The 18,508-nt window shown below is 28.3% G+C and overlaps 1 protein-coding gene across 1 annotated transcript; it reads right to left on the bottom strand.

Annotated features, from left to right (window-relative positions):
• Window positions 1–8,671: 8,671 nt before the first annotated feature.
• LOC100159196 (calcium-binding mitochondrial carrier protein SCaMC-2-like) lies at window positions 8,672–15,096 on the bottom strand. The gene is made up of 9 exons (XM_029485315.1): window positions 15,079–15,096; window positions 14,671–14,797; window positions 12,799–12,886; window positions 12,616–12,727; window positions 11,409–11,567; window positions 10,953–11,210; window positions 10,723–10,890; window positions 9,272–9,419; window positions 8,672–9,201 (listed from the first exon to the last, which is right to left on the bottom strand). The coding sequence occupies exons 1-9, from the start codon at window positions 15,094–15,096 to the stop codon at window positions 9,029–9,031; spliced, it is 1,251 nt and encodes a 416-aa protein (XP_029341175.1). The 3' UTR covers window positions 8,672–9,028.
• Window positions 15,097–18,508: the final 3,412 nt, after the last annotated feature.

Raw genomic sequence — 18,508 nt, 5'->3', positions numbered from 1 at the left:
CGTCCCTGATTGTATACTGTATAGTTAATACAAAAATTCCATAATAATAATTTATTTGCATGGTCATGAAAATTATCCCCTCCACCATCTTAAAAATGTTCCAAACTATACTCAGCTGTTCCCCGTAAGTTTAGGTAGGTACCCACTTTGTTTTTTTGCACACTCAGATTATTTTGGAAACATCGTGACAAATAATACAGTTCATTACGCATACATCGCGACCGTGTTTCGCGACGAGAAACTGTAGAATTACGATGAACTGTATTGACAATCAGTGGCGTAATTAGGAATTTGTTTTTTATTTTTTTTTTTGGGGGGGGGGATATATGTTTTTAGCAAACATGAATGGTCATTATCAATACTTTGATCAAAATGTTAGCAGTAAAAAAAGTTTTGGATGGGATCTATCCTCTAATCCCCCCCCCCCTAATTACGACCCTGTTGACAATACGTTTTCACAATACTGTGCGTGCGCAAAAAAAAGTGGTTAACTTATGGGGAATCAGGGTTGTCATTTCAACTTTTTTTTTATTGGTTTTGTTGGTGCCAAAATGTTTGCATCCAAATAGAAAACTTTTCTTTTTTTTTTTTGGTGGGGGGGGGGGGTAAGTATAGACAAAAACTGTAAAATATTTGTATAATTTATTTAACATGTCAATTATATTAGTAAGAAAATATCACAATATTGTTACCATTGCCGCTACTAGAATTGTCGAACCCTAGGACAAAAGATTATTTAGGGGCCACTATCTAGCACCACTGCACCAGGGTTTAAATTAGTCAACAAATTTATTGGTGTCAGTTAGATAAAATTCAACAAACAAATATAACCTTTATCAAAAAGTATTTCATACATATAAAACATACATTTTAGTAATTAAGAACAACACTTTTTAATATCTAACTATCATTTATTGTAACGGATAATATCCGTTTACTCACGATGTATATAGTGAATAATGAACATAGGTAGTTAAATGAGAGGTACCATCTTAAACAACAGTAGGTACTGTCGGGAATAGGCGAACGAACATAATATCGCAGATATACGACCATGATATAAGAAGGAAGGTCAGTCGGGTTGTCATATTATTTGAGAGTAATATTTTAAGTTCGACAGTTTAACGTTTAATATAAAAAAACACTTCATTTATATAAGACACGAATCACATAGTGACAGGATATGGAGATAGATATGACACGCAAATATATATATACTTAAGCTAGAAACCAGGATATAGGATTTATTAAATACTATTTAATAAATGGTTAGCGTTTCGTGGAAACGACGATATGGCTTTTGCACGACTAGGCCGCAGGATACAGAAAGCGATCTGACATAATATGGATAAGTCGATGGACCAGTGGGAAAGTAAAAGAGCCTTATAAAGCAGACGTAAAACGGCCTGTATTCAGACGTGCAGTGGCGGATCTATGATTTTCTCATGGGGGGGGGGGGATAAAAAATATTTTCGTAAATAATATTATGTATAGGTATATAAGCTTTATTCTACTAAATATATACAAAACAAGACTGCCATTTTATCAATTACTTATCATAGGGTTTTACTTGTATTGTCCTATAAACAGACAACATGGCAGGCCCATTCAGTCGCTTCTAGGTACATCGTACATAAAAAAATAAAAATAAAAATAGAAAATATGTTAAACAAATGTACAAATATACACAATAGCCTCAATCGATCAACATTTAACATTATAACGTCTTAAGGGCTAAGGCGCTCGGTGCCCATGCCATTTTGTCCTCAAAAATACACTTTGCGGGAATAACGATACCGCCTCGTAGAATCAACCAAATTTCATAATTTTTTTTTTAATTGCTAGAGGGAAATATTCTACAGCCTGTATCGAACTCTGTCTTTCAATATTCTATTCTCAAACTTTATAATATGTCCAAAAAAATACAAGATAAAAAGCATTTTCTTACAATTTTTTTAATACAATTATTTGAAATAAAATACAAAATCAGAGATCAATGCGAGCTGTAGGAAGTCTTCTTCTTTCAAATAAAAAAATAGTCATCAAAATCCGACAATTCTACAAAGCTTGAAAGTTATTACCGTAAAGTCATTTTTTCGATATAATACGCCCTATCAACCTCCCCCCCCCACTAAATAGGTAGATTAGTGGAAAAGTCTTATAATTAAGGTGGCAACTAAAATATAAAATTTAATTTTCAAATTTTCCACAATTCTATAAAATTTGAAAATTAATCTGGCATCGGGACCCTTAACGGTTTGGAAACATAGATAATCAATAATTGTAAAACCAATGTTTGAGAGCCGGCAAGTAGGTAGCTTGTATCAGTTATCACAGAATAATGCGTCTATGGTCATATGATCAAAATTTGGTCATATGATACAGTCTGATATGAAGATACGTGTATCCCAAGGTTTATAGAATATATATATTTATATTCTATAAACCTTGCGTGTATCCTTCTTGATTACGAGATAATGAAAACGAAATAATAAAACAATAGTTTTTATTTGAATTGTGAATGCATAAATTAAATTGCATCGGTAGCAAATTTTTTTTTAACCCACAGCCCACCAGGGAGGGATCTACCCCTTATCCCCCCCCCCCGCCCGTAGATCCGCCACTGCAGATGTGGTTGACCATCGTAGGTACATGCGAGCACCTTCGCGAGAGACAGTACCTATAACGATTTTGTAATTTTGGACTTAGTATATTTTTCTGAAGAATATTTACAATAAACAATTCAACTTTCAGCGAGTCTATATTTTATCAACCATCCCAAGCTATTCCTCTCATCAACGGTCTTGCTACCTGCAACTAATAAGCTAAGCAATTAACCCAATTGCCAGTTTATAACATTATTATAAATAAAAACACATGCAGCAAGAATAAGTTCATCATAAAATATTAGAATAAAGTAATACATTTTATAAAAGAAATGTGATGTTAATAGGTATAGCCACAAAATAGCAATGGAGGCCATTCCCCGGGGCATTGCCCGGGTGGATGTTGTGGCACTGATTGTTACTATTTTTGACGAACTATGTGTAGGTACTTTTAATCTATTTATTTTATATTGTGGATACCAGCTGTGTACAGTGGTATTTACGCTTGGTAAATAAATGTATGGATATAAATCACCTTTATAATAAAATACCTAACCGAACCTAACCTACACATTTTTTCTTCCTGCATAGATACCTACTCAAAATATATAATATAGCTAGCTTAATAAAACCAGAAATTTATTTTATAGGTATCCTTCTTCAAAATGTTTGTATTATAATGTTATCAATTATAATATTGTGGGACCACAAAGCCACATCAAACATTTTTCGAAATTAAACATTAGTATAATTACATTTTTTTTTTTTTAATACTGAAAAAATATAAAATATAATAGGTATAGTATATTGTAGTTTATAATATAAAACACTTAGGTATATCAGGGCTTATATTTATTGTTGGCAGGCCAAAGAAGGCGTTTTTAAAAAAAGTTGGTGCAAATGTACAACCCTGCAACCCCCCCCCCCCTCAAATTTGCAAATCAAGTGCAAAGTCGCAAATTACCTAATAATTATGTTTAAGATGGCTAACTTCGTGGACCCCCAGGGTGACCTTAACCGTTAATTTTTGGTTCGGGCGATATACGTTAAATAAAGTTATGTTCAACAAACTATTATAGATATAGGTAATGTTATAAATTAAATGGCTGACTGAGTATTAAAACTTTAAAATTGTTTATGTTTTTTGAAAATTTTGCCAAAAAAACGTTAAAAAATATAGAGTTCTTGAATGATAGACCTAATGAACGTTGTTAAGTTATTCGTTATTGTACAATTTATCAGAAGAACGTTTTGAAATAATACGTTCTTGAACATTTAATTAGAATAACGTTTTACAGTAATTTACGTTTAAATAAAATAATATTTTGTTTAATTATACCTATAAGTACACAAATAAATTATATACATTTCTGAAGAGTTTTAAGACTAAGATTTCACATTTGGATTTAAAACTTAATTATTTGTACGCCTAGCTATAGTTTTATATTAGTTTAGCTTTAGAAAGTTTAAGTACTTCAGTACCTACCTACCTTATGATTACGATTTATGATTTACGATTTACGTTGTCTATCCTCTTCAATGTTTCGTAAAGACTAAATATTGTTAAAAATGTTTTGAATTTTTGAACTTAATTTTTTTTGAGTTAAGGCTTTGATAACTGGGGTCATTAGTCAATAGTCTGTTACCGTGGTAAGATTTGAACACGTGTATGTGTGGCAATGATTTGTCACTAAAACCCGGGTGGTCACCCATCCGGGAACAAGTGATACAAGCCGGTGCTGGCACTCAGAACTAATTTTGATTCATAATGTTATTTTTAAAGTTCGAAAAACGGTTTAGTTCATGATATTCTCCGTGTTAAAAGTTCGAAGAACCTATATTTTCTTATAAAATTATTCGTCTAATTTTTTAAAGAACGTAATATAGGTTATAACGTTTTTAATAACGAATTGAACAAAGTTTGAGTCATATAGAATTGGTAGGTACATTTAACGGGCAGTGAAGTGCACGGGATCAACTAGTACCTTATGGTTTTTGGACTAGTTTTTTTAATAATTATGACAGTTTCAGAGTACCAAGATGTATTGAGCGGGTTATAACAATTATAAATTAACCTAAATTGTTTGTTTCATTGATGCCTCAACTTCAGGCAGACCTAGACTTCAGTTATAATATGCTCCCAACTATAATAAAGATTTAGGAGATTTGTTTTCAAGATTGGACTAGTTGTATGAATTAATAAATATAATATATTATATATTATATATCATAGGCGTGCGCAGACATTTGTGGCAAGGTGGCCAAAGTCAATAAAAACTAAGAAACCTGAACTCTGATGGAAGAAACAATTAAAATGTTATGTACTTTAATTTACCTACTCGTAATCACCCACTATTTAAAGCAAAAATCATTCATATGATAAAATACAGATAAATATTTTTAAAAAATTAAATAAGAAATATTTTAATTGTCAAAACAGTTTTAAATTTTAAATAAATACGATTTCGCAATCTGTAATGGTAATATGTTATTTATTTTATTTTTAAAGACATTTAATTTATTATTAATTATTATCACTGAATATCAATCTTATTTTTTACCTACCTATTTAAAGTTTTATGATTTAAAAAATCAAAAATCGTGATGTTTAGATCATTTATTACTATATGTATAGTGTATACGAATTTCGGTACGTCTCGCAGGGTGGGCCACAGCACGCTGTGCGCACGCTTATGAAATATATATAGATTTCACTTCTTTTATGTATATAAACAATGTATTGTTTTACCCATGTATTTCTTCTAAGTTAATATATATATTTTTTATTTATTTATTATTATGAAACGGGACGAGCCAAATACAAATTTAGATATTAATCTTTAAGCAAAAGTACGTAACAGTATAAATTATAATAGCAACAATATATTGATGACAAATACATAAATAGGAACTGGTTTAGTCCTCCAATAGAAACGACAGATCCTCTTTCGTTATTCTCATAATTTATGATACTAGATTGTTTCTCAAATAATTCACAGAACAAAAGGGAATATGAAAGGTTAAGACACTATAAGAATTAAAAACTGAGACTCTAAAATTAAGCTTGTTTAGTAGAACATGTAAGTTGATTCGACCATCAATGAGTTTTGACAAAATTGATAGGTTTGTTCGAACTTGCCTATCAGCTAGATTGGTCAGGTCCAGGTGGCAAAGTACTAGGTTATATAGTCATGTGGTGCAAGATCAATTGAGAACGTGAAAGATATACACTTCTGAAACTTGCGTTGGACTCTTTCAAGTTGATAACTGTCGCTCATGGTTATCGGGCACCAAATTACAGCTCTATACTCAAGTATAGAATGGACAATTGAACATAAATGATTTTTTAAGGAACTAGACAGCTTGAAGTCCATAAAAATTCTGATCAAGAACCTTAGCATTTGCATGGATTTACAAGAAATGTCATTTAAGTGAGCATTTAACTTAAGACAGCGATCAAATGTTATACCCAAATAATATACGGACTCACCAGTATTTGAAGTGCTCTTGAAGAAGGATATAATCCTGAGGGGTACAGATACATGGAACAACCATATATCATCAGGCGAACATGAGTAATTGGCAATGTTTTAGAACACTTTTAAATCTGTTTACAAATAAAGAGAAGAGGACCGAAGATGAATTCCCTCCTTGAGGGACATCTGACGTTAAATTTAATGGTTCAGAGTAAACACCATTACATTTTTACATATTGTATTCCACTGAATCAAGATATCAGTGGCTCCCCAAAGCCTACTATCAGTAGATCTTAGTACCATTATGTGTGAAGAGATCCAAAAATAAAATGGTATTTTACATATTTTAAGATTTTACACTTTTTAAAGGCATATTTTAGATTTTTTAAATGTAGGTACACTAAAATACTCTTTTTTTTATAACTTAAAAAATCATGAAACACAAAATATTGGTATATTACCTGTCAGTTTTCGAAAACTTTTTTCAAACAAAAAAAAATATTTTCGAAAGCATAATCATTTTGGTTTATTTAAAAACGAGGCTACAGAGTTCACAAAGTTACAAATATATAAGCCTTGAGATAAGCAAAATTCATTAATATGTTTGAAAAAAATATTGTGTCGATTTATATTATGACAGAAGTTTTAAAAATATTTGATCATTACTGAGCGTATTTTGGTAATTTTTAGGGCATATAATTCGTTGCCAAACTAATTAGGTATATTAAATTATTCAAATAATTGACTTTCTTATTATTGTGATAATGACGGCTGACATTGTAAAGGTACTGCCAACCGGACTTTATTTAATAATATGTATCCCCTGTATATTTGTTCATTGTTTAAATTAAATATTAACACAAAACAATATGTGATAACTAAATTATTTTTGTTATGATTTTACTAAGTATTTGTTTAATTAAATATAATTTAATAATATTTAATAATAATAATACAACTATAACAATTTTGTCAAATACCAATGCAATCGAGGCTTTGTATTAATTATAATAATAATAATAAAAAACAAAATAATACAATTTATTTCATTTCATTTTACATATATATATATATAAATAAATATAAAAATATGAATTTGAAATGATGGCTCCAAAAAACAAAGCTTGTAGAGGAGATATTGAGTTCTATCATTTAATACAAAGCCATTTTGAACTTGTATAAAATATAAGAAAATAAAACGTATGAATAACCCTATAACATTAAAATATCTATATAGGTAATATATATATATAACTAAATATAATATATAAAACCAATAAATATAAACTAATACATAGCTATAAAATAATTACTAATAATAAATGTCACTGATAACTAAAGAGCTGAATTTTTAGGTTCTGAAAATATTGTAAATATTGTAAATATACAGATAATATGATTTTTTTTTGAAATAGTTCAATGAAAACAATAAATACTGTTATGCACCATTTCTTTTGTAACAGGTAAATTATTTAATTATAAAAATTTTCAATACATAAGTATATACATAGTTCATATATACATAGTTCATACATAAGTATATAAATATAATGAAAAATATATAAAATAACAAAATAGTTCAATAAAAACAATAAATAACTTGAATGCACCATTCTTATGGTAACAGATAAATTATTTAAATATAAAAATAAAAACAAATTTATTATTAAAAAATCATTCTCATCTCGTAACCAATGATTGAATACTATAATCTATGGTACAATCACGGATTAAGAGTAACAGAATAACTAACATTACCAATTTGATTACAAACAAGTAGATTTGAATAATAGAAGAATTGATTGATTTTTAATTTGTATCATTCTTAAATCAAATTATTTGTTTTGCTAGAAAAAATCAAAACTTACTCGAGAAATTAACAAAATAAGTGATTTTTTATGAACAATAATCAAATATATTCTTAAATATGAAAAATAGGCTAAATATTCTCTAATGTCAAAAATAAGCAAAATATATTTTTTCCTACAAACTCTGTGATGAATAAATCTTCCACATTTTCCATCCTCGAAAAGTTGTATAAAGCCAATAAAAATATGTAAAAATCTAAAGATATGGTAGCCATGAATGTAATGTGTAATTTCTACCCTTTCAGATCAGTATATATTCAACAGTGTTTGGAAAGAATGTTGTTCATGAACGCACGTTCACGCATTCACATTCATTTTTAGTGAACGATACCTGAACGTCACTCGTTTATATTTTTAACGAACTTGATCGATTTTTAAGACGTTCAATTTATTTACCCTTTAATAAATATATTAATTAATTATATTATACTGGGTGATTCTTTTATCATAGAACACTCATTATTTCAAAAAGTATAAATTTTTTTTGAAAATATTTTTTTTACATAATTTCAAGTCGCTTATAAAACAACGTTTTTCTTAAAAAATTATATTTTTAAATATTTTTTATCTTTATAATTTTTTTACTTTTTTGAATGACAACATAGGGTTTTAATTTTATTTTCCAAAGCAGAATATTTTTCTTAATATTTTGATACACGAAAATCAAATTTGGGGCGAGTAGTTTATGAGTTATAAATATTCGAAGTTTAGATGAGCTTATCTAATCTTTGAATATTATAGGCTTTATAGGTAAACGATTCATAAAAAAAATGTATAAAAAATAAATGAACGACCCAATGAACGCGTTCATTTTTTGAAAGAACGTGAATGTGAACGCGTTTGTTTGAAAAAAACATGAACGTGAACGTGAACGAGTTCCTTTTTTAAGGACTGAACATGAACGTGAACGAGTTCATTTTTTTAGTAAACGTTCCAAACACTGATATTCAAGACTTACTATCCAAAATTTAACCATGAATAAATGTTGGCAAAATTTAAAATAATACTTTAAGAACATGGATGAGAAATATTGAATGTTAATAAATAAATAAATATGAAGAAGTTCAAATAACTTATGTTACAACATAGAAACTCCAAGTGCTTCACGGCATCGTTCGTAAACAACATAACTTATACTAACAGCAGGAACTACTTTCAAAAAATTTGGAGTGATACCTCTGTACAAGCCAGCCATACCTTCTTTTATCCAAATTTCTCTAAACACTGACATCATTGTCCTTGTATCCGGACCTTCAAAATCTGAAACAATAATAAGCCAATTATTAATGAAATAATAAACAATATAAAAGTAATAACTCACGAGGTGCCTGAAGACGTGTACGAACAAGAGCCAAAGGGTATGAACACACCTGGCCGCATGTACTAGAAATTGTACCACACGCTAACAATAATGGCACTCCAGGTTTTTCGCTATCGTTATGTGAAGTGATATACTTATTTTTTAATGTCTACAAAATAATAAAGGAACATGATTGATAAAAAAATACAGTATTAATGAAAATGTTTGACTACCAAACTTGTATTAATCAAAATATGAATTCAAAATATGTACAAATATTGTACAACCATCAGTGTTGTGGCAAACTTGAAATTATTTAGAGGCAAGTCTAATATTCCATCTCAAACCCAATAAAGGCATTTACTGTCATATTTTAACCAAATGTTGTAGTAAATACTAAAATACTAGTTAATTCATAATGGCCAATTACCCATTGGCAACCCATCACCCCAGCTATAACCTCTCAATCACCTCCTTTGCCACATCACTGCTAACCATGATAGTAAGTTATAAACAGTTTTTAATAATAATAATTCAAGAAATTTATGGTGTGAAAGATTTGAAAAGAGTGAAATATTTAATATTTAATTACTCATTTTCAGTTATTTAGGTAATATGAAATAAATTTCGAAAATCAATTTGAAACAATAATATTTTATTACTGAAATAAATATACTTTTTATATTAAATATTTCAAAATTAAAAATTAAGTACAGTTAAATTATATTTACTAATAATTATCAATGAAATATTACATTTTAAATAAAATATTTTTTTTCAGATTATATTTAGCTATGTAATATAATCAAGGACTAACTTAATCATTAGTAGCCTAAGACAGTGGTTCTTAAACTTTTGTAGGTCACGGATCTCTGATGAAAGATTTTTAGAAATTTCGAACCCCATACCCCTCAATACCAGAAGAATCAATTTTGAATGGTTAAGTATTTTAAGAACTTTATTTATATGGGGTTTTTTTTTACAATATTACAATTATTTTATGATATATGAACATTTTTAAAGTGTAATATTTTAAGGACTTATAACTTGCATAAATAATTTTATGTTCAAACAAATATATTAAATTTAAGTGATAGGCCACTTAAATATCAAAATACAAAATTGATTCTGTTGAACACAAATCACTTGTTGCGCATGGGCCAGAGAGAAAACAACAATTAGTGCTACGATATGCTCTTGAATAGGAAAAAATTAAATACTAGGTGATCCATGTCAGTGTTTACACTCTTTATCTCAAAAGTTTCAATTTTTGAACATATTTTATTGCCATAGCAATAAAATCTTTGAACTTCATATCACTAACATTTTTTAAAAAGTTTTTGAAGTATTTTGACAAATAAATAACAAATTTTGAAGGAGAAATATTGTTTTCCAATGACAACCAACTATGTAAAAATAAAATTATCAAAAAAATTAAAGCTCGTATAATCTTGTAAATTTAAAAAAATCACCTCATAAACTGCAAGGTCAATACCAGCGTACGGAAGTATACCTATAAGGTTGGGAACATAACCCCTGTAAAAACTGCGCATACCTTCATGGTAATACATTTTTTGAATACAATCAAATATGCCTTTGTATTGATTACTTTTTCTAATTGCCAATTGTGTTTTTAAAACCTAAAAGAAAAAAAAAACATAAATATTATAATTACAATTATAAAAATAAAAGAGTAACATACTTCTAAGGGATAAATTAATGATTGACTAAAACCTCCTGCAAGTGATCCGGCCATAAATTTTTCAAATATTGTTAAGTCATTAGTTCTTGAACCTTGAATAAAACGTTTAGCTTGTTCATAAGCCATAAATTTAAACGCAGACTCTGGAGCTATCTTGAGTACATTTATACCATTTCCACGCCACATGCCTAGTTTGCCTCCTTCATTTAACATGCTTTTGAAACAAGCTGTTATATTGCTATGTTGATTGCCGTATACCTAAGACACATTTTAATCTATTTTTATAGTTAAGCAATAATTATAATAATTATATTTTCAAAGATACTAAAAAATTAATTGGATGTACCTATTGTTTTATTTGGAATTAAAATTATAAGATATTATTTAGACATTTAAATTAATTTAAAATTAATTAGTATAATTTGCTATAAATTAAATGAGTTAAAATTGTCTTACTTGTAAATATACTTTAAGTCTATCTAAAGGTGCAGTAAAAGTTCTTGAGACAGCGCCAGCTACACCACCAGATACAAGATGCCGCCACCACATCCCTGTTATTATTTCAGCTTGGGTGAAATCATCTGGCACATTCATATCCTCCCCAATGTCTATACACTAAAAATGAAATTTAAGAATTCACTTTTAACGTTTTGTACTATTTACAATAAATTAAAATTTTTTCAGAATATATAAAATGTGTATATTATAATATATATAATATGAATCTGACTAGACTCTAGTTACTATAGTCTTTTCTACGAGAGAATAATCAGTCCGCCGACCGATTCTTGTCAGGGCCGCGCATCCCTGACCAACTTCCCTGTGTTAATGTGATTACGTGGTTCTCGACGCACCAATCGAATAATTTGTGATGAGCAAAAAGTGATTATTCTCTCGTGAAATAAATTATGGAGAATAGTGATATAATAAATAGCTACAGGAATAATACAAAACTGTTTTAAAATGTGGACTATTGAGGAATATTATTTTATTTGATCTTATTGTATTTACTAAAGCAAACAAATATTATAAAACTATTAACAATGTATTGTAAGATTTATTTTTATAATTATGTGTGTAAATAAGGTTAGTTTATCATTACAAAAAAATGTTTTATATTTTATTTAATAAAAAATTATTTTATGAAATAGTTAATAAATATAAATATACTTAATCATTGTTGTCTTTTAAATATATAGATAAAATAACTAGTAAAAGTTCTTACAAAAAAGTTTATGTTACTTTTTAGTCAACTATAATAATATGTTACTTTTTGATGAAAGAAAAATTAATCAAAACGTTATATAAGTATCTTTAGATTAATATCTTAATAGGTATACATATATACTTTAGAATCCTTTTTTTTTCAAGTACCTACTTACTTTGTTTGGAACCATCTGTCTGTATAGTTCTAAATACAATTTATAAATATTACAGCACTAGAGACTATAGTAATAATAGTTATAGAAACACGAATAAAATTCACTGCATTACATACACAGTCTAAACTAACACTTTGCACAGGCTTAAAGCAGAATGCTGCTGAATTTCAATCGGAGACATACATGTGATACATGCGTATAGTTATTGAACTACATAACATTCTCGACATTAAGGCTATATAGTATTAATTAAAATATATTTATTAAGAATCCATACTTACAGCTGAATGCCTCCAATATTTAATTAAGTCGTGTAAGTCTGTAAAGGGGCAGTAAAGTAAAAAATCTCTCCATTCTTCAAAGCTAATTTCTAAACTACCATCTTTATCCATCCTAAAATATATATTAAAAAAAAACCATTGCAAGCTTAATTTATTTTAAAACATCAACCACAAATTAATTACCTTTTAAGAAGTTTTACAGCTTCAGTGTCGTCAATTTCAATCCTTAATTCTTGAAAAGCTCTTATAATCTCGTATTGATCAATTTTCCCTAAAGAAATTGTAAATAAATAAACTTGAAAACAAATTTAAAATGGTAATACTTAAAAATAAATAGTAGATTTAAAGTGGGTAAAATGTTTTCTTTTTTGTCATGATTTAGAAAATGTGATAAGTCTATTAAAATATGACATTTCAAAAACCTCAAATTATTGTAATAAGTAGTGTAGTTTTCCTTTTGCTTTGATTCATTCATATATTATCCGCAATACACAGTATTAAATACGTAAATTAGGTATAGTAATTTGTAGAAGATTATCAACATAAAACTTTGAAAAAACTAAAGTTATATTTTGTCAAACCAAATTCAGAATTTTGTAAATATTATCTTTACAAAGTAGTTTTACCTTAGCAAGTAAAACATTACAATCAGGAGTGGCCCTACACTTGGGCCAAAGTGGGCAATGCCCCCCCCCCAACATTTGATTTTGCCTCTCCCCCCCCCCCTATAATTTAATGTTGAACATTTTCATCTAATCTGAAAATGCGTTTTATTGATTTGTTCTGTTATCGCTGATTAGATTATTTTTATGCATAATTTGTTAATTGTTAATGAGTTTTGGTGCAATGTCTTTATTTTTATAATCCATAATATTAATATGATTCCTATTTCGACTACGACGGTGACGCCTGTTGCCAGACGTGTGTCATATTATTTAACTAATAACTAATGCTATGTTGATAATTAGATATAATCATAATAATAAAATAAAATAAATAATGCTAACATAATAAATTGCATTTATTGATTTTTTTTTAATGGATACTACCAATATGTTGCTATTTAGATACTTAAAAGCCCTCTCTTTATTTGTTTAGTTGCAATGAACATAAAATATATATATAACATACATATAACACATTATATGTGTACATATAACACATTCGTAAGTCATAATATAACCTTATTAAAAGTTTATATAAAACATATTATAAGTACTTTAAATTATACCTTATACCTACTTTGGATTCCATTATTATGTAAACAATATGTAAGTAAATAAAGACATTTTGTTAAATAATTATTTAATTATTTTTTTTTGATTATTTGGAAATATAGCATATTATACCCAAAACATTTTTAGCAATACTTTCTGAATATATGATATAAGCGAATTAGTGGGTGATCGAGTAGCGATACATAAATGTCCCCCCACTGATTACAATTAAATTAAGAATAACCACAGTAAACAAGGTAACTTATACTTAATAAGAAAGCCAAAATATATTGTACATCATCAAATGCTATTATTTAACAGTGGCTAGTATGCTGTATCAAAAACATGTACTTTACTGTAATGTCTAAAAATGATCTAATAGCTTGAAATTTATATAAAACATAAACAATACTGTTAACCACAATGTACTTAATACAATAAAAATAATATATGTGCTTTGTATACCACCCCATATAGTTAAAATAATATGGTAATTATAATTTTATCCTTAATTTTTAATCTGCACTTCATAATTATGATTGTTCTATATTTTGTAATGTACTTAATCTAGATTGTTTATTTTATTTATTTAATACTATAATAAGTTTCTGATTAAATTATTGAATATAACTTACTATTTTACTTAAAAATGTTAAAATGTGTTTTTTAAATCTAACAGGTGCACATTAAAAATTATAAAACATAAATATATAATATGTATAATACATTATACTATAAATATATTTTTTTCATGCATAATTAACTTAACATAGGTAATAGTCATAAATCATAATTATCATTACATTTTTAGAGTTGGTGTTGTTAAATAAATTCTTACCATCTTTGTTTTTATCAAATTTTGAAAAATTTAGCCTTAATGATTTTTCATGTTCTTTAACATAATGTATAAATTCTGCTAATGTGATTGAACCATTTTTAGTGGCATTAAACAGTTCTAAAAGCTTCTATAAAACAAAAGAAAATATAAAATTAAATAAGTTACTTATAATTATGATAATATTAACGTAGGGTGACCATATGTCCCGTTTAAAACAGAATTGTCGTTTATTTTGAGTACCATGTTTCCTTGTCCCAACAAACTTAAAATGGAGAACTTTTGGTCCCGTTATCTTTATATTATTTTCATCTAACAATTGTCAGTAATATAAATGATAAGTACATGTCAAATTACGCATTGTAATTATGAACTCAAACCATCACCCTTTCTGGTTTTCCAACAACACACCTTGTCTAGCGGACACATGGGTTATTATTTCTAAAATATAAAAGATATTAAACCAAAGACCAAAGTTGTTTGTTCTGTTTAAAAAAAAAAAAAAGATATGGTTACCCTATGTTAAATTCTATTTCAAAAAAAAGAATTCACTTACTTGAACATACTCTTTATCATGCAATGCAATAGACAGTTCAAGTATGTCAATTTTACCGTTCTTGTCCACATTGAGCGATTCGAATAATTTAGTCAAATGAAGTTCATATTTGTTAGGAACCTCATGCATATAATGAGGAGGCATTATGCTTTCAGTATCTCTATGGCCAGCAGTCATTTGATGATTAATAGTGTCCACCATTTTTTAACTTATTTACCTAAATAAAATTTAAGTTCAATTTTATTTCTATACTCAAACTAAGTAGGTAGATTCATACATAACAAATAGAGTCAAAGATACATAACATTTCACATAAGAAAAATATAAAATTAAACTTTGAAATTTTAAACAGTAATTATGAGAAAATTAAGTGTTCTTACAGTCCTAACTATAAAGGAAAATATCAGAGATTTGGGACAACTGAAACAGTCAAATCTCAAAAGGCAGTCATAATTATCAACAGGTATCAATACTGTATCAACTTAATTTTCTTATCAAAGTGGTTACCTAGTGGTTACGATACGACACGAAGAAGTACGTTGTTCGTCTCTTCGATAAATGACATTCACGATGTAGATAAACCGGTGTAGTCACTCGGGCACTCGGCGCCGAAAAGTGATTCGTAATTTGACAATTATCGGCGTTATAATTATAGTCATATGAATTAATTATCAATTAAAATATAAATGAAGTTCATGATTTAATAATCGTATAGTTTTATATTTGTACGATCGAACCAGATAATCACGGACTGGGAATTAAAAGGTTCTACCTATGTCCACTTTTTTCAAAAATCGTTTTTTTTTTGCATAAATTTGTTAAATAAATTTTCATCTGTGCATTTTTTGATCTAACAACGGTTTTTGCACTATAATTTATAAAATATTTGTTCATGTTACGATGGGTAGTAATACAATTGTAGTTCTTTGACGTACCTTATTTTATTTAGAACCATCTTCTAGAATTGAAGTATTGGCTTACAATAATTGTTAAATATTACATTACACACACCTCCACAGCCACACAGGTATTATGCAGACTTGGATGTTACCTACTCAAATTATTTGTATTTGAATTTATTAATGATTAATGGCACAAGTGTTCCATCATCGCTTTGGATACAAGTCCGTTCCTCGTGGTAGTAGTACACAGCTAGTACCTACCTACCTAACTGTTGTATGTCGAATACGCTCAGTCTTTTTTTTCTGCGATATCATATTATTATGTTTTCAGTTCGTCTACAAACTATTAATTTGAGATTGTTAAACATTACATAAACCAAAAACGTATATAGATATTATATTGACTCGAGTGATAGGTATACCTACTTATATTGTTCATATTTGAATGTGATATAATTTACAAAAAAAATAGCCTAATGAATTAACAACATTTTTAGTTTATGTTACCATTTGAAAATTAAAAGTTGATAGTGGTTTTTGGTTTGCCTAATAAATGTAAGAGTAAAAAAAATTCAGTTTTCACAGTTATTCTAAAAAGCATGGATCTAAAATGTGTCAACACTATGACCACTTTTTAATATAAGTAATGAATATTTTACGTTAAATAATAAAATAAATTAGCCTGATATGTCTGCATAATGAGCCAATGAGTACATGACCTATATGAAACTATTTATACCTACCTATATCTACATGTTCTATACAAGTTGTGTAAGATAACGTTATTAATATTATTATTATTGCTGTAGCCTGTAAGTAGATAGGTACAGACAAATTTCGGGAAAAATAGTACAGTAAAACCTCATTAATCTGGACCCCATTAGTCCGGAATCCACTTAATACGTAAGGGCGTTATGCATTTGGGCGAATTACCTTTTTATCCACATAATAAAAGTAATGTGTTTAGTAAAGTAATTCTGATTCGCAGAAGTATACTATCAGGTAGGCATCTAGGTACCTACGATAGATCGCAGACCCCGTGTGGTTTGTACGTAAGTGATTTAACTCTAAAGTATCAAAGTTATACCAAGTTTGTCGTATTCTACCTATGATGGATTAATATAACCAATTAATACAAAATCCTAACCTAACTTGTTGCGTCACACGATTCTATTTTTGACATCCAGATTTCCTACTTTTCCAGTGAATTTCCCTAAAATTGTATTACATAAGAACCTTGACAATTACGAACACAACAAAAAAATTATTAGCGAAATCCAGCCATTCACGAGTGATGGGATGGCCAAGGGAAAGAGGAATCCATTTTTATATATAGAGATTACATCATAATTTTCTGTTAAAAAAAAATTAGGTATTACAACTCAAAAAAAGTGTATTGTTATCACTTATCATACATTTTTCGGAAGACAGGATTAATATTTACTGATTTTCAGGGTTACAAAAACGGAATTCTGCATAAAATGATATTCTTGTAAAAATATTTTTCGTTTTTCATGGTAGATACACTGGATATAGCTGTAAAATTAAAAAAAAAACACATTATAATAAATTCAATACATCCATCGCTCAGAATCTATACTGTTATAAAAGGTTTTTCATAATTTGTTCTTACTGAAAAAATAAACTCAAGATAGGTAGATAGTACATTATATTACTTCGGTGGGTAGTATTATACAATCATAAAGTACATTCGCTTTTTTTTTTTAGACAGATATTTTAATGGGTGATGATGAATTAAAAAATCACTCTAATATTACCTAACAAAACCATGGGGACCAAAACCATCATTATCCATTTGTAACATGACCTTTGTAAATATAGAGTCACCTCGACTATTTAATAATGTTGTAAAAAATTATAAGCCAGTAGCAATTAAATCACGCCGTTATTCGGATGAAGATGCTAAATTTATAAGCTAAGGTTCTAATCACTAAAGGTGAAAATCATAAAAGGTACATGGTTATAAATTACTCACAGACTATAAACAAATTCACTCTAATGAATGCCTATACCTTACCCAACTTTGAAGAATTAGTCTCTAAGGTCAAGCAGCACACTATCTACAATACCATAGACCTGCGCAGTGCTTATCATCAGATCCCCATACACGAAGATGAACATTGAACGTAAATATACAGCGTTTGAAGCAGGAGGTCGATTATACCAATTCAGAATATCATTAAATACAATTAAAAGCTATATTTTCACACTTAAAATATCATTTAACTGATGGTTAAGGATATTAATTCTTATGTAATATACGTCATACGTATTAAACGCTCTAATTAATTAATTTTTTTTTTTTGTTGGGGGGAGTATGTATGTGATAGGTTTAGATGGGTGAACCTTACGCAAGGGGACA

The sequence above is a fragment of the Acyrthosiphon pisum genome, chromosome X, assembly GCF_005508785.2.
Source record: "Acyrthosiphon pisum isolate AL4f chromosome X, pea_aphid_22Mar2018_4r6ur, whole genome shotgun sequence".
In the NCBI taxonomy this organism is placed as follows: Eukaryota; Metazoa; Arthropoda; class Insecta; order Hemiptera; family Aphididae; genus Acyrthosiphon; species Acyrthosiphon pisum.
Note: the sequence above shows the minus strand (reverse complement) of the source record. Positions and strands in the feature narration are given on the sequence as shown.

Excerpts from the sequence above, each read along its gene's own strand:
- LOC100159196 (XM_029485315.1), bottom strand. Across the intron at positions 11,568-12,615 it reads AATATTGGAGGCATTCAGCT|TGTATAGACATTGGGGAGGA; the intron begins GTAAGTATGGAT and ends TTTCATTTTTAG. Across the intron at positions 10,891-10,952 it reads CATTAATTTATCCCTTAGAA|GTTTTAAAAACACAATTGGC; the intron begins GTATGTTACTCT and ends TTTTTCTTTTAG.